Source organism: Mauremys reevesii, linkage group 2 (genome assembly GCF_016161935.1).
Source record: "Mauremys reevesii isolate NIE-2019 linkage group 2, ASM1616193v1, whole genome shotgun sequence".
Classification (NCBI taxonomy): domain Eukaryota; kingdom Metazoa; phylum Chordata; order Testudines; family Geoemydidae; genus Mauremys; species Mauremys reevesii.
Genome location: NC_052624.1, coordinates 133,336,682 through 133,348,742, shown reverse-complemented (window position 1 = coordinate 133,348,742; position 12,061 = coordinate 133,336,682). Strand labels below are relative to the sequence as shown.

Below are 12,061 nucleotides of genomic sequence, written 5' to 3'. Positions count from 1 at the left end.
AGAGATTCATAGAGAGTTGCTTTCTTAGGGAGGGAAAGAAAAGCCTCCCCCAACAAGCTACCAGCTTACATTTCTCACAAAGCCAGCTCCAAAGCAGCGAATTGCTCCCACTCCCTCTTGTGGGTGGGGGGGGAGGAGGAAAAAGAAAAGCGACTTTTCACCACCTCCTCCAAGCTGGTGCAAATCTTGGCCTCCCAGTCCGCCTTCCCCCATCCCCCATCCAAATCTCTCCTGTCCCAAAGAAACAAGTACACTCACCGGATCGGAAAAACGCCGCGATGTCTGCAGAGTCTTTGGCCGCCTCCTCAGCCCCTTCCCCGGCGTTGCTGCTGCTGCTCGTGGAGGTGGTGGTAGTGGAGCTGCTCATGGCTGCTGCGTGCAGTGGCGGCTCTTCCAGACAAGACCCCACCACCCTGACCCACTCACTGCTCCCCCGCTGGTGCCTGGGAAGAGGAAGGTGTGTCTATGTTTTGTCTTCAGGTCCCGGTTTCACCCTTTAGCAACAGCCAACGCGGAAATCCAGGCAGCAGAGTATTGCAGCGAGAGGCGGGTGGCTGCCGGTGGCAACAATAAATAGAAGAACATGAAGGTATGCGTGCAATTGCAGCTCTACGGGAGTCCCCCCTTCATCCCCCAGCAGCCACCTAGGGGGCTGTGGGTGAACACACAGATTCAATGCATGCGGGCAAGAGACAGGGGGAGCAGAAGCAGGGACAATTGCAGGAGGAAGGGGGTGGGTACATGGAGGGGGGTTGCAATCAGTGCAGCAGGAAGCTGGTGGGAGGGGAAACAGGGGTGTTGCAGCCTCTTCAGGGATCAGGAGCAGCAGCTGCAATAGCAGCGGTGGTATCCGCAGCAGCCACCATCCTCCATCTTGGTTTCAAGTGGGGTGGGCGGGGGAGAGGGGATCAGGGAAGAGAATCCCCGCCCAGGGCACAAGGGCGCAAGGAAAACGGGGAGAGAGCGGAGGGGAAGCCTCGGCGATCTCCGGCTCTGCTCGGCACTGGGCGGCGCCCGCTGCTGAGGCGGCTTCCCATTGGCTGCCCGCGGGGGCGAGCGCGGGGCTGCCCGAGGCCGGGGATCCCCGCGTGCGAGGGGCGCCGGGACACCCCCTGCCCGGGGAGAGAAACCCCGCAGCGAACCCTGGCGGCGCGTGGCTCCGGCTGGAGGGGCGCAGCCTCCCCCGCCCCCGGCTCTGCCCTGCGACGGGAGGGCCGCTTGCGCGCCGCGCGCCCAGCAGGTGGCGCCAGAGCCGCAGCGCCAGGTGGGGGCAGGGCCCAGCCCCGCGGGGTCGCAGCTGCCGCTGGGGGCTGCGTGTGGGGCGGGCTCGGCCTCCACAGCCCGAAAATATTTTCCCCAGCCGCCTATGGGGGAGGCGGGACCAGCCTCGGGGGGGGGGGGGGGGAAGAGAGCCCAGCCGCCTCCACCTGCTGTAGGAAATGTGTGAGCATAGCAAGGGATGAGTCCTGGGCCCGACGCCCTCTCCCAGGGCAAAGGGCAGAGTTCATCACTTTCCGCCCCCCACCACCTTTGAAATGCGGGCGAAGGCAGCCAGCCCCCCCCCGTCACAAAGTAACTGCAACACCCACCCCCCAGGCACTCGTAGTATCTAGCTCGATAGCACATATAGATAAAATTAAGAACATCATTTTCTTCCCTTGGTCGTGTTTCTCAAAGCTGTTTGTGTTGTCCATCTCTGTTGAGATTATTGTTTCCCAAATTGTATTGTTTCTGTATTTTAATTATATATGTGAATGTGAATGTTTTGGAACTTTATAAATGAAGAAAGTTCAGTTTATTTATTGAATTTGTATTTGTCATTTGATTTTGCCACTTCCAGCCATTTATATTTAACAGCAACATTGTAGAATTCCAGACACGAATAGCTAAGATTGCATCTATGCAAAGCTCACTTTTGACCACTTCAACACCTAGGCAATTCCTCTAATCAGTTCAGAGGTTTCCCATCAAACTGAAAATTTGCCCCATGAATGCATTATTGCATGGAACGGAAAACACATGCTGAACAATTTTCAAGACATTTGGGGCTTCTACAGCCCTGAAAAATGCATGCCACTTATCAGCAGGTCCAGCAAGAATGTCATCTTCCATTAGAGCTGGGACACCAGTACTTAAGAGACAGAACTCTCTGTAGAAATCATCCCCATCCATGACAGTAGCAGCACTCAATTTCAAAAGGTCTTGCAGCTTCATTAAGTCATCAAATGCTGGCACTTCCTTGAAGTTTAGTGATGAAAATGACTTAAATGGAAAGTCTTTGAAAGAAAACCATTTCTCCAGATAAGCTACTGCTCAACTCTACATAGTCTTTGCTTCATTTCTGAACTTCTCTTGGGCTTCCCTTGGCAAGTGTGGCAAAGCTCTGTTCACCTGATAATCAAAAAACTCATCCTTTGCTCTGTCAGTCAGCTGGCTTCTGACATCCAACATCAGATCAAAAAGTTCTGTGGCATTCGTACAATCCTTTTCAAGAATGGAAATTGACTTCTGAACAGGGCCGGCTCTACAGTTTTCACCGCCCCAAGCAGCACACCGAATTGCCACCGCGGACGGCGGGGGCAGTCCGTGTGCCCTTAGGGCGGCAGACGCGTTTCCGCGGCTGCGGCAATTCGGTGGCAGCTTCTATGTTTAGCTGAAGCTGCCGCAGACAGCTAAACATAGAAGCTGCTGCCGAATTGTCGCCACTGCGGAAACACACGTGCCGCCCTAAGGGCACACGGACTGCCCCCGCTGTCCGCAGCGGCAATTCGGTGCGCTGCTTGGGGGCAAAACAACGGGGACTGCCGCCCCCTGCAGATTGCCGCCCCAAGCACCAGCTTGGAATGCTGGTGCCTGGAGCCGGCCCTGCTTCTGAAAGATAGCCATGACAGAATGCAAACAAAATAAATGTATTCAGGAAGTGTCAACTTATCATTTAACTCATGCTCCTGATCTCCGATGAATCTCCAGATCAGCCTGTCACAGTCTGATTCCTCAAGATCCAAGAAGTACACCTTGATAGCTTACCAGTTCAACATAGGAAGAATTCTGGCAGAATACCATCAGGGTCTGTAGCCTTCTTTTTTTTCATCACACCAAGTCCTTCTTTTACTTCCTCAATGCTGACACTGGAAGGTTCTCCTCTGGGGATTGATGCAAGTGTCCAGTAGAATTGTTGATACACTCCTCTATCATCAAACGATTCCAGTGGCTAGCAACATTGTACTCTGTTACCTTCAGGACAGTACAGATCCCTGAAATATGGTGTGAGGCAATGGTAATTGCTATTCTGAAGTCTGGGAAGCCCACTAATTAAGCAGGAAGCTATAGGCCAATTTCTCTACTATGCATAATCTATAAACTTCCTGAACATATCATTCTCAAAATAATATACCCTTTTATTGAGCCAAGTATCCCTGTCGAACAGGCTGGCTTCCAGCCAAATCGTAGTTGTTCCAGCCAAGTTATGGCACTCACAAATCACATTGAGGCTGGCTATCAGAAAAAACTAAAGACTGACACAGTATTTGTCGACATGCCATCTGCGTATGACACTGTATGGATTAAGGGCCTGATGCTGAAACTTGCAAAAATTATATCTTGCTACCAAACACTTCGCCTGCTGTGGACCATGCTAACAGACGCCTCTGGGTGTACCTGGGTAATAAGACCAGCTCACCCTGTACCATAAATGGGTTACCACAAGACTCTGTACTCATGCCAACCCTTTTAAATATGTACCTAAGTGGCATGCCTCTAACTAAATCATGAAAATTTGGATATGCAGATGATCTTGCGATGCCAATCCAAGTACCAAGCCTGCATGACATTGAGAAAGCATTAACGGAGGGACTCTGAAGTATAGAACAATACTTCTGAAAATGGAGGCTCAAACCAAACCCTGGAAAAATAATAGTAAGTGCATTTCATCTTAATAATCGGAGTGCCAAAAGCACACAAAGTAGCTTTGTGTGATAAAAATGTGCAACATGATTACGGTACATCCCAACATACCTCAGAGTGAAACTCAGCCGCACCCTCACCTTCTATGATCACCTTGATAAGGTAGCTACAAAGATAAAAATAAGACTCAACATAATCCAGAAACTAACAGGTACAACCTGGGGTGCATTGGTATTAGTGTTGGGAACATCTGCAATAGCACTTATATTCGGTAGCTGAATATTGTGCACAGGTAAGGATCGGATGCAGCCACACGTGACTTGTTGACACGCAACTGAGTACAGTGATGCGGTCCATCACTGGAACCCTTAAGTTGACTCCAACACCATGGCTACCTGTTCTGTCTAATATTGTTCCCCCGCAATGTTAGGACAGGATATGCTGAACTGCTGCAGCACTCTGCGAAGCTCAGCGAATCCAGGAAAACAGATGTCTTCTTATCCACCAAGACCTTGACAATGCCTCACCCCTCAACATCCTATGTCCCACAAACCTTTCTGAGAACATTAGCTTAGCCTCATGCAATCAGGCTGTGATCAGAAGGAGGCTTGGAAAGCAGATTGGGCTAAACAAGACTTAAAAATAAACACCTTGTGCCGGATCCCATGCAGAAGGTGCCTAGGTTCGACCTTCCACGGTCTTCTTGGTCTACTCTGAACTAACCATGGTAGATGCAGACATCTAATGCACAAATGGAAAATCAAGGACTCCCCAGTGTGCGAGTGTGGCTGTCCATGACAGACCATGGAACATATCACCACCTACTGCCCAATTTATATATATGAAGGAGGCATTACTACAATAAATTCTACCACTCCTGATGTAGCCATTTGACTCAATTAACTTCAAGTGAAACTGTAGTTGCTGTTCTCCAGCAGCCATATGAAGAAAAAGAAGTTCAACAGAAGCCTTTCAGTTGTAGTGAAGAGGATTAACCAGCGAATGGGCACATGCAAAAGTACTTTCTGATACTCTTGCTCCACAAATTCAAAGCAGGATTTGAGACATTCTACTTTTTTTGCACTGCATGAAAACTCATTGAAAATCTTCAAAACCAAACCTTCCATGCCAAAGCTGACAGCTTTCATGCAGTTTTTTGCTGCATTGTTTAAAACATAACAGTTGCAGTTAGCTTAGATCTTCAGTGGTTGAACAGCTTTGAGTTCAGCAAACACAGAACAGTTCTTACCATAATTCACAGAAGCTTTATTGGCTCCACAAGCACTGACATTTTTCAGGTCCAACCCAAGCTCATTTATGGCATTAATTATGCCTCCTGAAATCAACTCCGACGTCTCATCTAGTTCTTCATAAAAATCCGAAAGGATGTTGTTTATATCTCTTCCGATATTAAAAAAAAAACCCACCAAGTAGCTGAAGGAAAAAACTTCCAGCTTCCTTCATTTGAAGCATAGGTTCTCTCTTTGCAGTTGCTACTTTTCTTTTAGCTTTTATACTGCTGTTTCCAAAGAAAACACATTCTCAACTAGACTTTTGATTTTTGTTCCTTTCAGCTTCATTTTATTTGCCACAGCAGAAGAGTATGTAGCTAATTTGCTATCACAGTCATTGACAAAAAGCTGTAGTTGTGCTTCACTTCATGAAAGACATAGGCCAATTCACTTGCAGCCACAGCATCATCTTTAACTTTGTTTCCCCATGAGAAAAAAGTTGATATGCATGCATAGGTACCAACTCCGTGGGTTCTCCAGGGCTGGCGCACTCATGGGGAAAAAATGGTGGGTGCTGAGTCTGCAGCTTTGAGGGCGTGAATCAGACCTGGGTATGTGTTGCAGCAGACTAGCGTGTCTGGCTCAACAATGCAGGGTTCTGGAGTCCCAAGCTGGCAGTGGAAAATGGGCTCAGAGGTAATTCCAGCATGTCAGATGACAGCCTCAAGGGGGTTTATGTGACCGAACCCGTCACAATTGGTCAGCCAGCTTTAGAAATGAACTCTAGCTAGCTCCCCTAGGAACCAGAGGGATGTACAAGAAAAGCCTCTCTAAGGGTGGGGAAACTAAGAGGCAGAATAGCTGTTGGAGGGGAAGGAGCCCAGATACAGCATCATTTGGACTGGATTCTGAGACAGTCAAAGATACAAGCAACAGCTGCCTCCTAACTGGGGCTACTATCTCTCCTGAACAGGGATGATCTGACCCCAGATGAACCTTAAATGAAAGCCAAAATCAGGTAATTGGGATCCAGGGGTACAGCAATTAATACAGGGCTGGACACCCACCAGGAATAAAGTTTTAATCACAAGAACTAGAGAATTAATGATGGATGTTGTAAGACATGCCAGACCCTCACCACTTTTTTCAGGAGGCTGCTCTCTGAATTTGAGGCAGACCCGTATTTCTTACACACAAAAATGCCAAGGATTCCTATATGTGTTGCTGAAGCTGCTGCAACTTCACCTTTATGAAAAGTTAATATATTTTTACTCATTTTAGCATACTCAAAGAATATGTTCAAGTACATTTTCCTACTTTTAATAAGAGAACAGTTTCAGAAATCCTCACTAGAAAGGCAATTTCAAACTGAGTTATTAATAAATTCTTCCTTAGCTTTTGCAAGATAGTAATTACTGTCCTGTTTTAAAAGTGGAACTGCTAATGAGGCCATCCTACTACATCCCCACCTGCACCACTTGACTTCCCCAGATATTCTGGAGCCAAACGCTCCATGTCTCTTGATACTGATTAACCCTTCCTTGCCCTCCCCCTTTCTTTTTTTTGACAGTATCGGCCTTCCCTGCAGAAATCCGAGAACAAGTTTTTGAGATGCTAACATGATATTGCATGATCCCACATATGTACAAGCAGGACTGAATTTCATGTAGGCTCACAGTAGTTCAGCAGTAGATGGGTTAATCTGAAAGCTATTCTCTTCTTGAATATGCCACTGAACACTACACATGCTACTTCTGGGGGAATTCTGCACCACCACACAATGCAGAATTTTGCAGAAATTAATGTTGGGTGCACAGACTTTCCTTTTTTCCCCCACAGAAATGGGCTGCAGTGCTGCTGGCCAGCAATAAGGGCCACTGTACCTGGCAGAGCCCAGGATGCAAATAGAAGGCAAGGCCGGGGGGGAGGGAAAGATAACTGGAGGGTTCCCAGCAGCTGCGGTTCCCAACACACCCTTAAGCAAGGAGGCAGGAAACTCCATGCAAGCTCATGACCCACATCCGTCTGTTTCTCCCTCTGGATCCCTGGCCTCTAGGAGGATAGTGTCTGGGCCAGCGGGGGCTGCAGATGGGAGGTAGGGGATCTGAGTGTCTGGACCAGGGGAGGCCCCACAGCTGGCCTGTGGGCTGGAGGAAGTGTGAATGTCTGGGCTGCAGAGGGCCAATGGCTGGGCTCGGGGGAGGGTTCAAGAGTCTGGCTCCCCAGCTGGGCTCTGGCGGCGGGAGAAGCGGCAGAGAAGCCGGAACTGGGTTGTCATAGGGGTTTCTTTAACTCTCTACTCCTGGCGGAATTTTTGTGTGTGTCTGTATTGTCACATACATACTTGCTGACAGGTATTTTGAAATAAATTATCAAAATAATTGAAACCGGCATGATTATGTAGTGTCATGGGTTCTCAGGACAAATTATTTGGTGACCTCAGAGTGCAGCTGCCAACTCTTGCTGGTGGCTGCTCTCACACTTTTTCCTAAAATACTTAATTAGCTTCAGGAAAAACAAATAAATATGCACATATACATGTCCAAATCATTTTAACTTATTTATTGCTAGCTAGTACGTCTGCTGTGAAACATGATATTAACAAACATACAAGTATCACTTTTCACAGCAGACTTAGCCCTGGGAAGTCTGGGGATGAATTAAGCCCTGGAAGGGGGATCAGGGGAGGCAGCAGGGGCCAGGGGAGATCGGGGAAGGGGGTTTGGCGGGGGAAGCAGTGGGGGGCTGGAGCCTGAAGCCCTCGTGGCCAGAGCCTGCCTTCCTGCCACCCCCAGCCTGAAGCCCAAATCCTGACCCTCACCGCCCCTGGGAAGGTGGGGAACTCACTGGCTGCACAAGCTGCTGCCCCCCACCTCTGCAAATCACTACCCAGGAGGCTGTGGATGCAAAAAAAGCCCCTGGTGGCCACATTTGAGAAATGCTCAAATAATGTTGTTATGACTTGCAGAATTTAAAAATATTGTGCACAGAATTTTTAATTTTTTTGGTGCAGAATTCCCCCAGGAGTAACATGCTATAAACTCTTAATTCAGTCTTAAGAGTTCCTGGGACACACTTCCTGCTGAGGTAGAAGCCAGGCAGCCCGGCACAGGGTAGTCTCAGGCTGCTGCTACAGAGAGCAGTAGGAAGGTTGTTTTTTTACCTAATTTCTGTACATGGTTCTGTTTATATTACAAGGCTTATCTTGACACTGATCTGCTCATCAGTAAGATACTAAACAAAGAGTATTTCTGCATGCATGTTAAGAGGTGATGGGAGACATTAATTTCACTTGTCTACAAGATCCCCAAGACATTCAAGAGTCTCTGAACAGTACTGCAAGGTTATCATGCCCCTTCCCTTCTTCCTATGGTCTGGTTCCCCTTGTTTATTCCCCCCTCACCTCCACTTCCATTTTTTGGGATTTTCTCTTATATAAGCGCCTATTACCCTCCACCCCATCCCGTTTTTTTCACAGTTACTATCTGGTCACCCTACCCCCCATGAGCTTGCTTTCCCCCCTCCCCACCCAGCCCCGGGAGGAGCTCGCTGCCCACCAGCACTCTGGCCCGGGCAGGAGCTTGCTCTTCCCTTCCCCTCCCCCACCCCACCTTACCCCAGCAGGAACTCATTCTACCCTCACCTCTCACTCCCCCGCTCTGGGCCCGGGAGGAGCTCACTCTTCCCCCCACTCCAGCAGGAACTCGCTCTTTCCTGCCTCTGCCGACCCAGGACCAGAGAATTTCTGTTCCCCCTATGATTATTGGGGGGGACATGCCCCTGCTTGCTCCCCCTTGGGCATGCCCCTGTTTGGGAGTAAACTCAGCATGCTCTATGTCTGGTCAAGCTAAGTGAGACAAGCTTCAGTTGGCATGCAGCTTGACCAAGAAGTGCACTGTACTGCCTGAAGGCCACTGAAGATTTAGGAAAAAAATTCAAAACTAGTGGGAACTGAAAGGTATGGTTGACAAAGGGGAACAAATATATGTGAAATGTGAGAGAAGTTGCATTCCCCCCATAACACAAGCAGATCAGTTTAATAATGCATGAAATGTAGATCTTCGTGGTTGTTTTTCTATCAGAGCCAACTAGAAGCTTATGGTAGCAAAGACAACTAGGATTTTCCTGCTCCAAAAGCCTAGGCCCTTAATCACTTAAATTGAAATATCTCTGTGAAGTTACACTCCATATTCTTTATGGAAAAATGCTTATGATATGGATATGACATAACTGAGCTGTACTTTATGCAAGATGGCTCACGGAGGATATCATTAAAAAGGTTATGATTTACTGAATGTGATTATCCAATTTGTATGCTTCTATCATTTCTGTATCTAAAGTTAGGAATATGGACTATGTAACTGTGACGCATGCTCAGAAAGGATTAAACATCCTGCAAAATAAATAACCCTCAGAAGACAAGTGGGAAGATAATGTTTGTGTATGTACATATGTATGAGTAGGGTCAACCATGTAATCAACAGTCCCTGTCTATGCTGTATTCTGATACTTCAGAGATCAAAAGAACATCCTAACATTTAAATGAATTGTAAACACGGGATATCTTGATATTCATCTCTCTTTGAAATGTACTGTGAATGGTGGCAGAACAGGCAAATGGCCTTATGTTAATTCGTATAGCTAAGTACCGATGATGGACCTCCTTCAAAGTCATCCTAATTATCTTTTCTTCCCCAAGGAAATCCCAACTTGTCAAACTGTTGCTTGGCTGGAAGTTGCAATGTTAAAAGTTTGCCATATATGGTAATGACTCAACCCAACTCAGTATCTATCACCTGTAAGACGCTCCCACCTCCGAATCACTGGAAGGATGACTGATCCCTGGGGAAATGAAACTGAAGAAAGATTTTTTAAATGAAAGATAGTACAACAAATAACTCAGTGGTTGAACTTGGAACTGTGGGCATTGAGCTCGGACCCAACTACACCTTACAAATATGGGTGACTAACAACGGTGTTACTATTGACTGGTTTTAGGATGGCCGGAGACCAGTTCAGAGATTCGTCTCTGGAGCTGGGTGGTTACCCGCTCCTGCCCTGAAGGGTTTAAAGACAGCCCTGGGAGAGGGCTCTGGCAGAGGAAAAAACTGCAGCTGGGCCACGCCCCAATCAGGCCTCAGTTGGCCCTATATAAGAGGCTGGGAGCCAGGAGCTCGGCAGTCTCTCTCTGTTTGTAGAGGGAGATGGGCCTGCTGCAGGGAGCTAGAGACAGGGTACTTGAGTGAAGCAGGGCTGGGGAAAGGCAGAGGAGCCGGGGAGCTCCAGCCTGGAAAGCAGAAGGCAAATAGGTACTGGGGTTTGCAGAGGCATCCCAGGGAGAGGCAAAGGCAGCAGGTCCAAACCCAAGCTAGCTGTATACTGGGGCGAGGTGGGGATAGTGGGTGGGGGTTCCCCGGAGAGGGGAGACTCTAAGACTGAGGGGTTACTGCCAGGTGGCAGCGCCCCAGATGACAGGGTACTGGGTCCGGGAGGGACACGGGGTCCAGCGGGACACCGGCCTGCAGAGAGCGCTCCAACGGCTGGACGAGCTAATTTCCTGGACGACCAGCAGGAGGTGCTGCAGGGGTGAGTCCACCTGCTATAGTCTCCCTACTCACATCTTTCATCGGCCTTAAGATCTCCCAAAATAAAAACCAACAAGGGAGTGCAGGAGTAAAGTTCAGGTATGTTTATTAGAAAACAAGATAAGTAAACGAGGTATGCTATAAAGGACTCCCACCACAGGTAAGTAAGTAAATAGGTAAAGATTACACTATAACTGTACTGACTGTGACCCAAGATGGGTCCCAGGTAAGGGATATAGAGGACTTAAATGGTCTCTATCATATCTTGCAGCTTGTGTCTAGAGCCTCATGACGCAGATCAGGTCCAGAACCAACCAGGTGACTCAGCAGGGTGAGAAGTGGACCTCAGGCAACAGGCAGGTGGTAATTCTGATTGATGCTGGTGATTCTTCTTTCTCCTCCCCTGCCTCATCATGGGTGCAAGTAAGATTCAGAGGAGAGGGTGGCAGCTAGCAGCTCACCCTCCCACAACCCTAATGCGCAGTGCCCTGGCTCACCCACCTGAGTAGAACACACTGCTGTGATCCAGCACTCTGCCACTCAGGTGGGCAGCCCCTTCCCTCAGACATGCTAACCCTTATATGCCCTTCTGCTACTGGGCAGATCATGTCACATGGTTGCCCTGTTTCCCACCTTTCATTAGAAAGGGCGGGAAACTATACCTAAGGAGGGGGAAGAAAGGCAGCCAAGATGGATTCCTTGTTGTTGTCAGAAATTCAAGATGGCATGTGGGTATTAACAACCAGAACAGAAATACAGAAATTCTTCCCCTACATTACTATACTTGCAGATAGACCTCCGGACACAGACAGGCTGTGTGACTGAAACGTTGTTTCCTGGATTGCCCACCACTTATATAATGGTTGGCAAGAAGAACATGGAATCTGGATGAACAATGGCTATGGAGCATCTTGGATGGAGATCAGGTAAGCTCTTTTGATGGTACATTGCCTCTCGAAGCATGCATCTCACGGGCTGCCGCTCAGAAGGACAGCACTACTGAAGGTGTGTTCTCACCTTATATAGTCTCTCTCTATAGGCCATACCATGTGACCTAGACCCAGTGGTCTTCCCACTGTTTTACACCAAATGACATAAAACACCTTACAAAACAGGACATGAACTTCTATAAAAGATCCTTGGGTCCTGATTCTGTCTTCTCAGATCTGCTTAGGCTTCATCAGGGGAAGTTTGAGTCGCAAGACTGAGGTCCCAGTTATGCCTGTACCCTTTGAATATGAGATTTGGACATTGGACTATAACCTATGAACTATTTCTAAAAAAACTCTTTGCAACTACAAAGCTCACCATCTCTGCTATGAATCTGCACCTAAATGAATT

General features: G+C 48.0%; 1 protein-coding gene across 5 annotated transcripts in view; it reads right to left on the bottom strand.

The window, feature by feature from the left end:
- TRIO (trio Rho guanine nucleotide exchange factor) overlaps positions 1 to 936 on the bottom strand; it is a 437,405-nt gene extending 436,469 nt beyond the window's left edge. For 4 of the 5 annotated variants that reach the window (XM_039521976.1, XM_039521977.1, XM_039521978.1 and 1 more), the window contains exon 1: positions 259 to 936. In XM_039521976.1, the coding sequence (XP_039377910.1) occupies positions 259 to 367 (109 nt within the window). In that variant the 5' untranslated portion in view covers positions 368 to 936. The remainder of the gene's footprint in view (positions 1 to 258) is intronic. The other variant, XM_039521968.1, reaches the window with a different exon arrangement.
- Between the last annotated feature and the right edge of the window lie 11,125 nt (positions 937 to 12,061).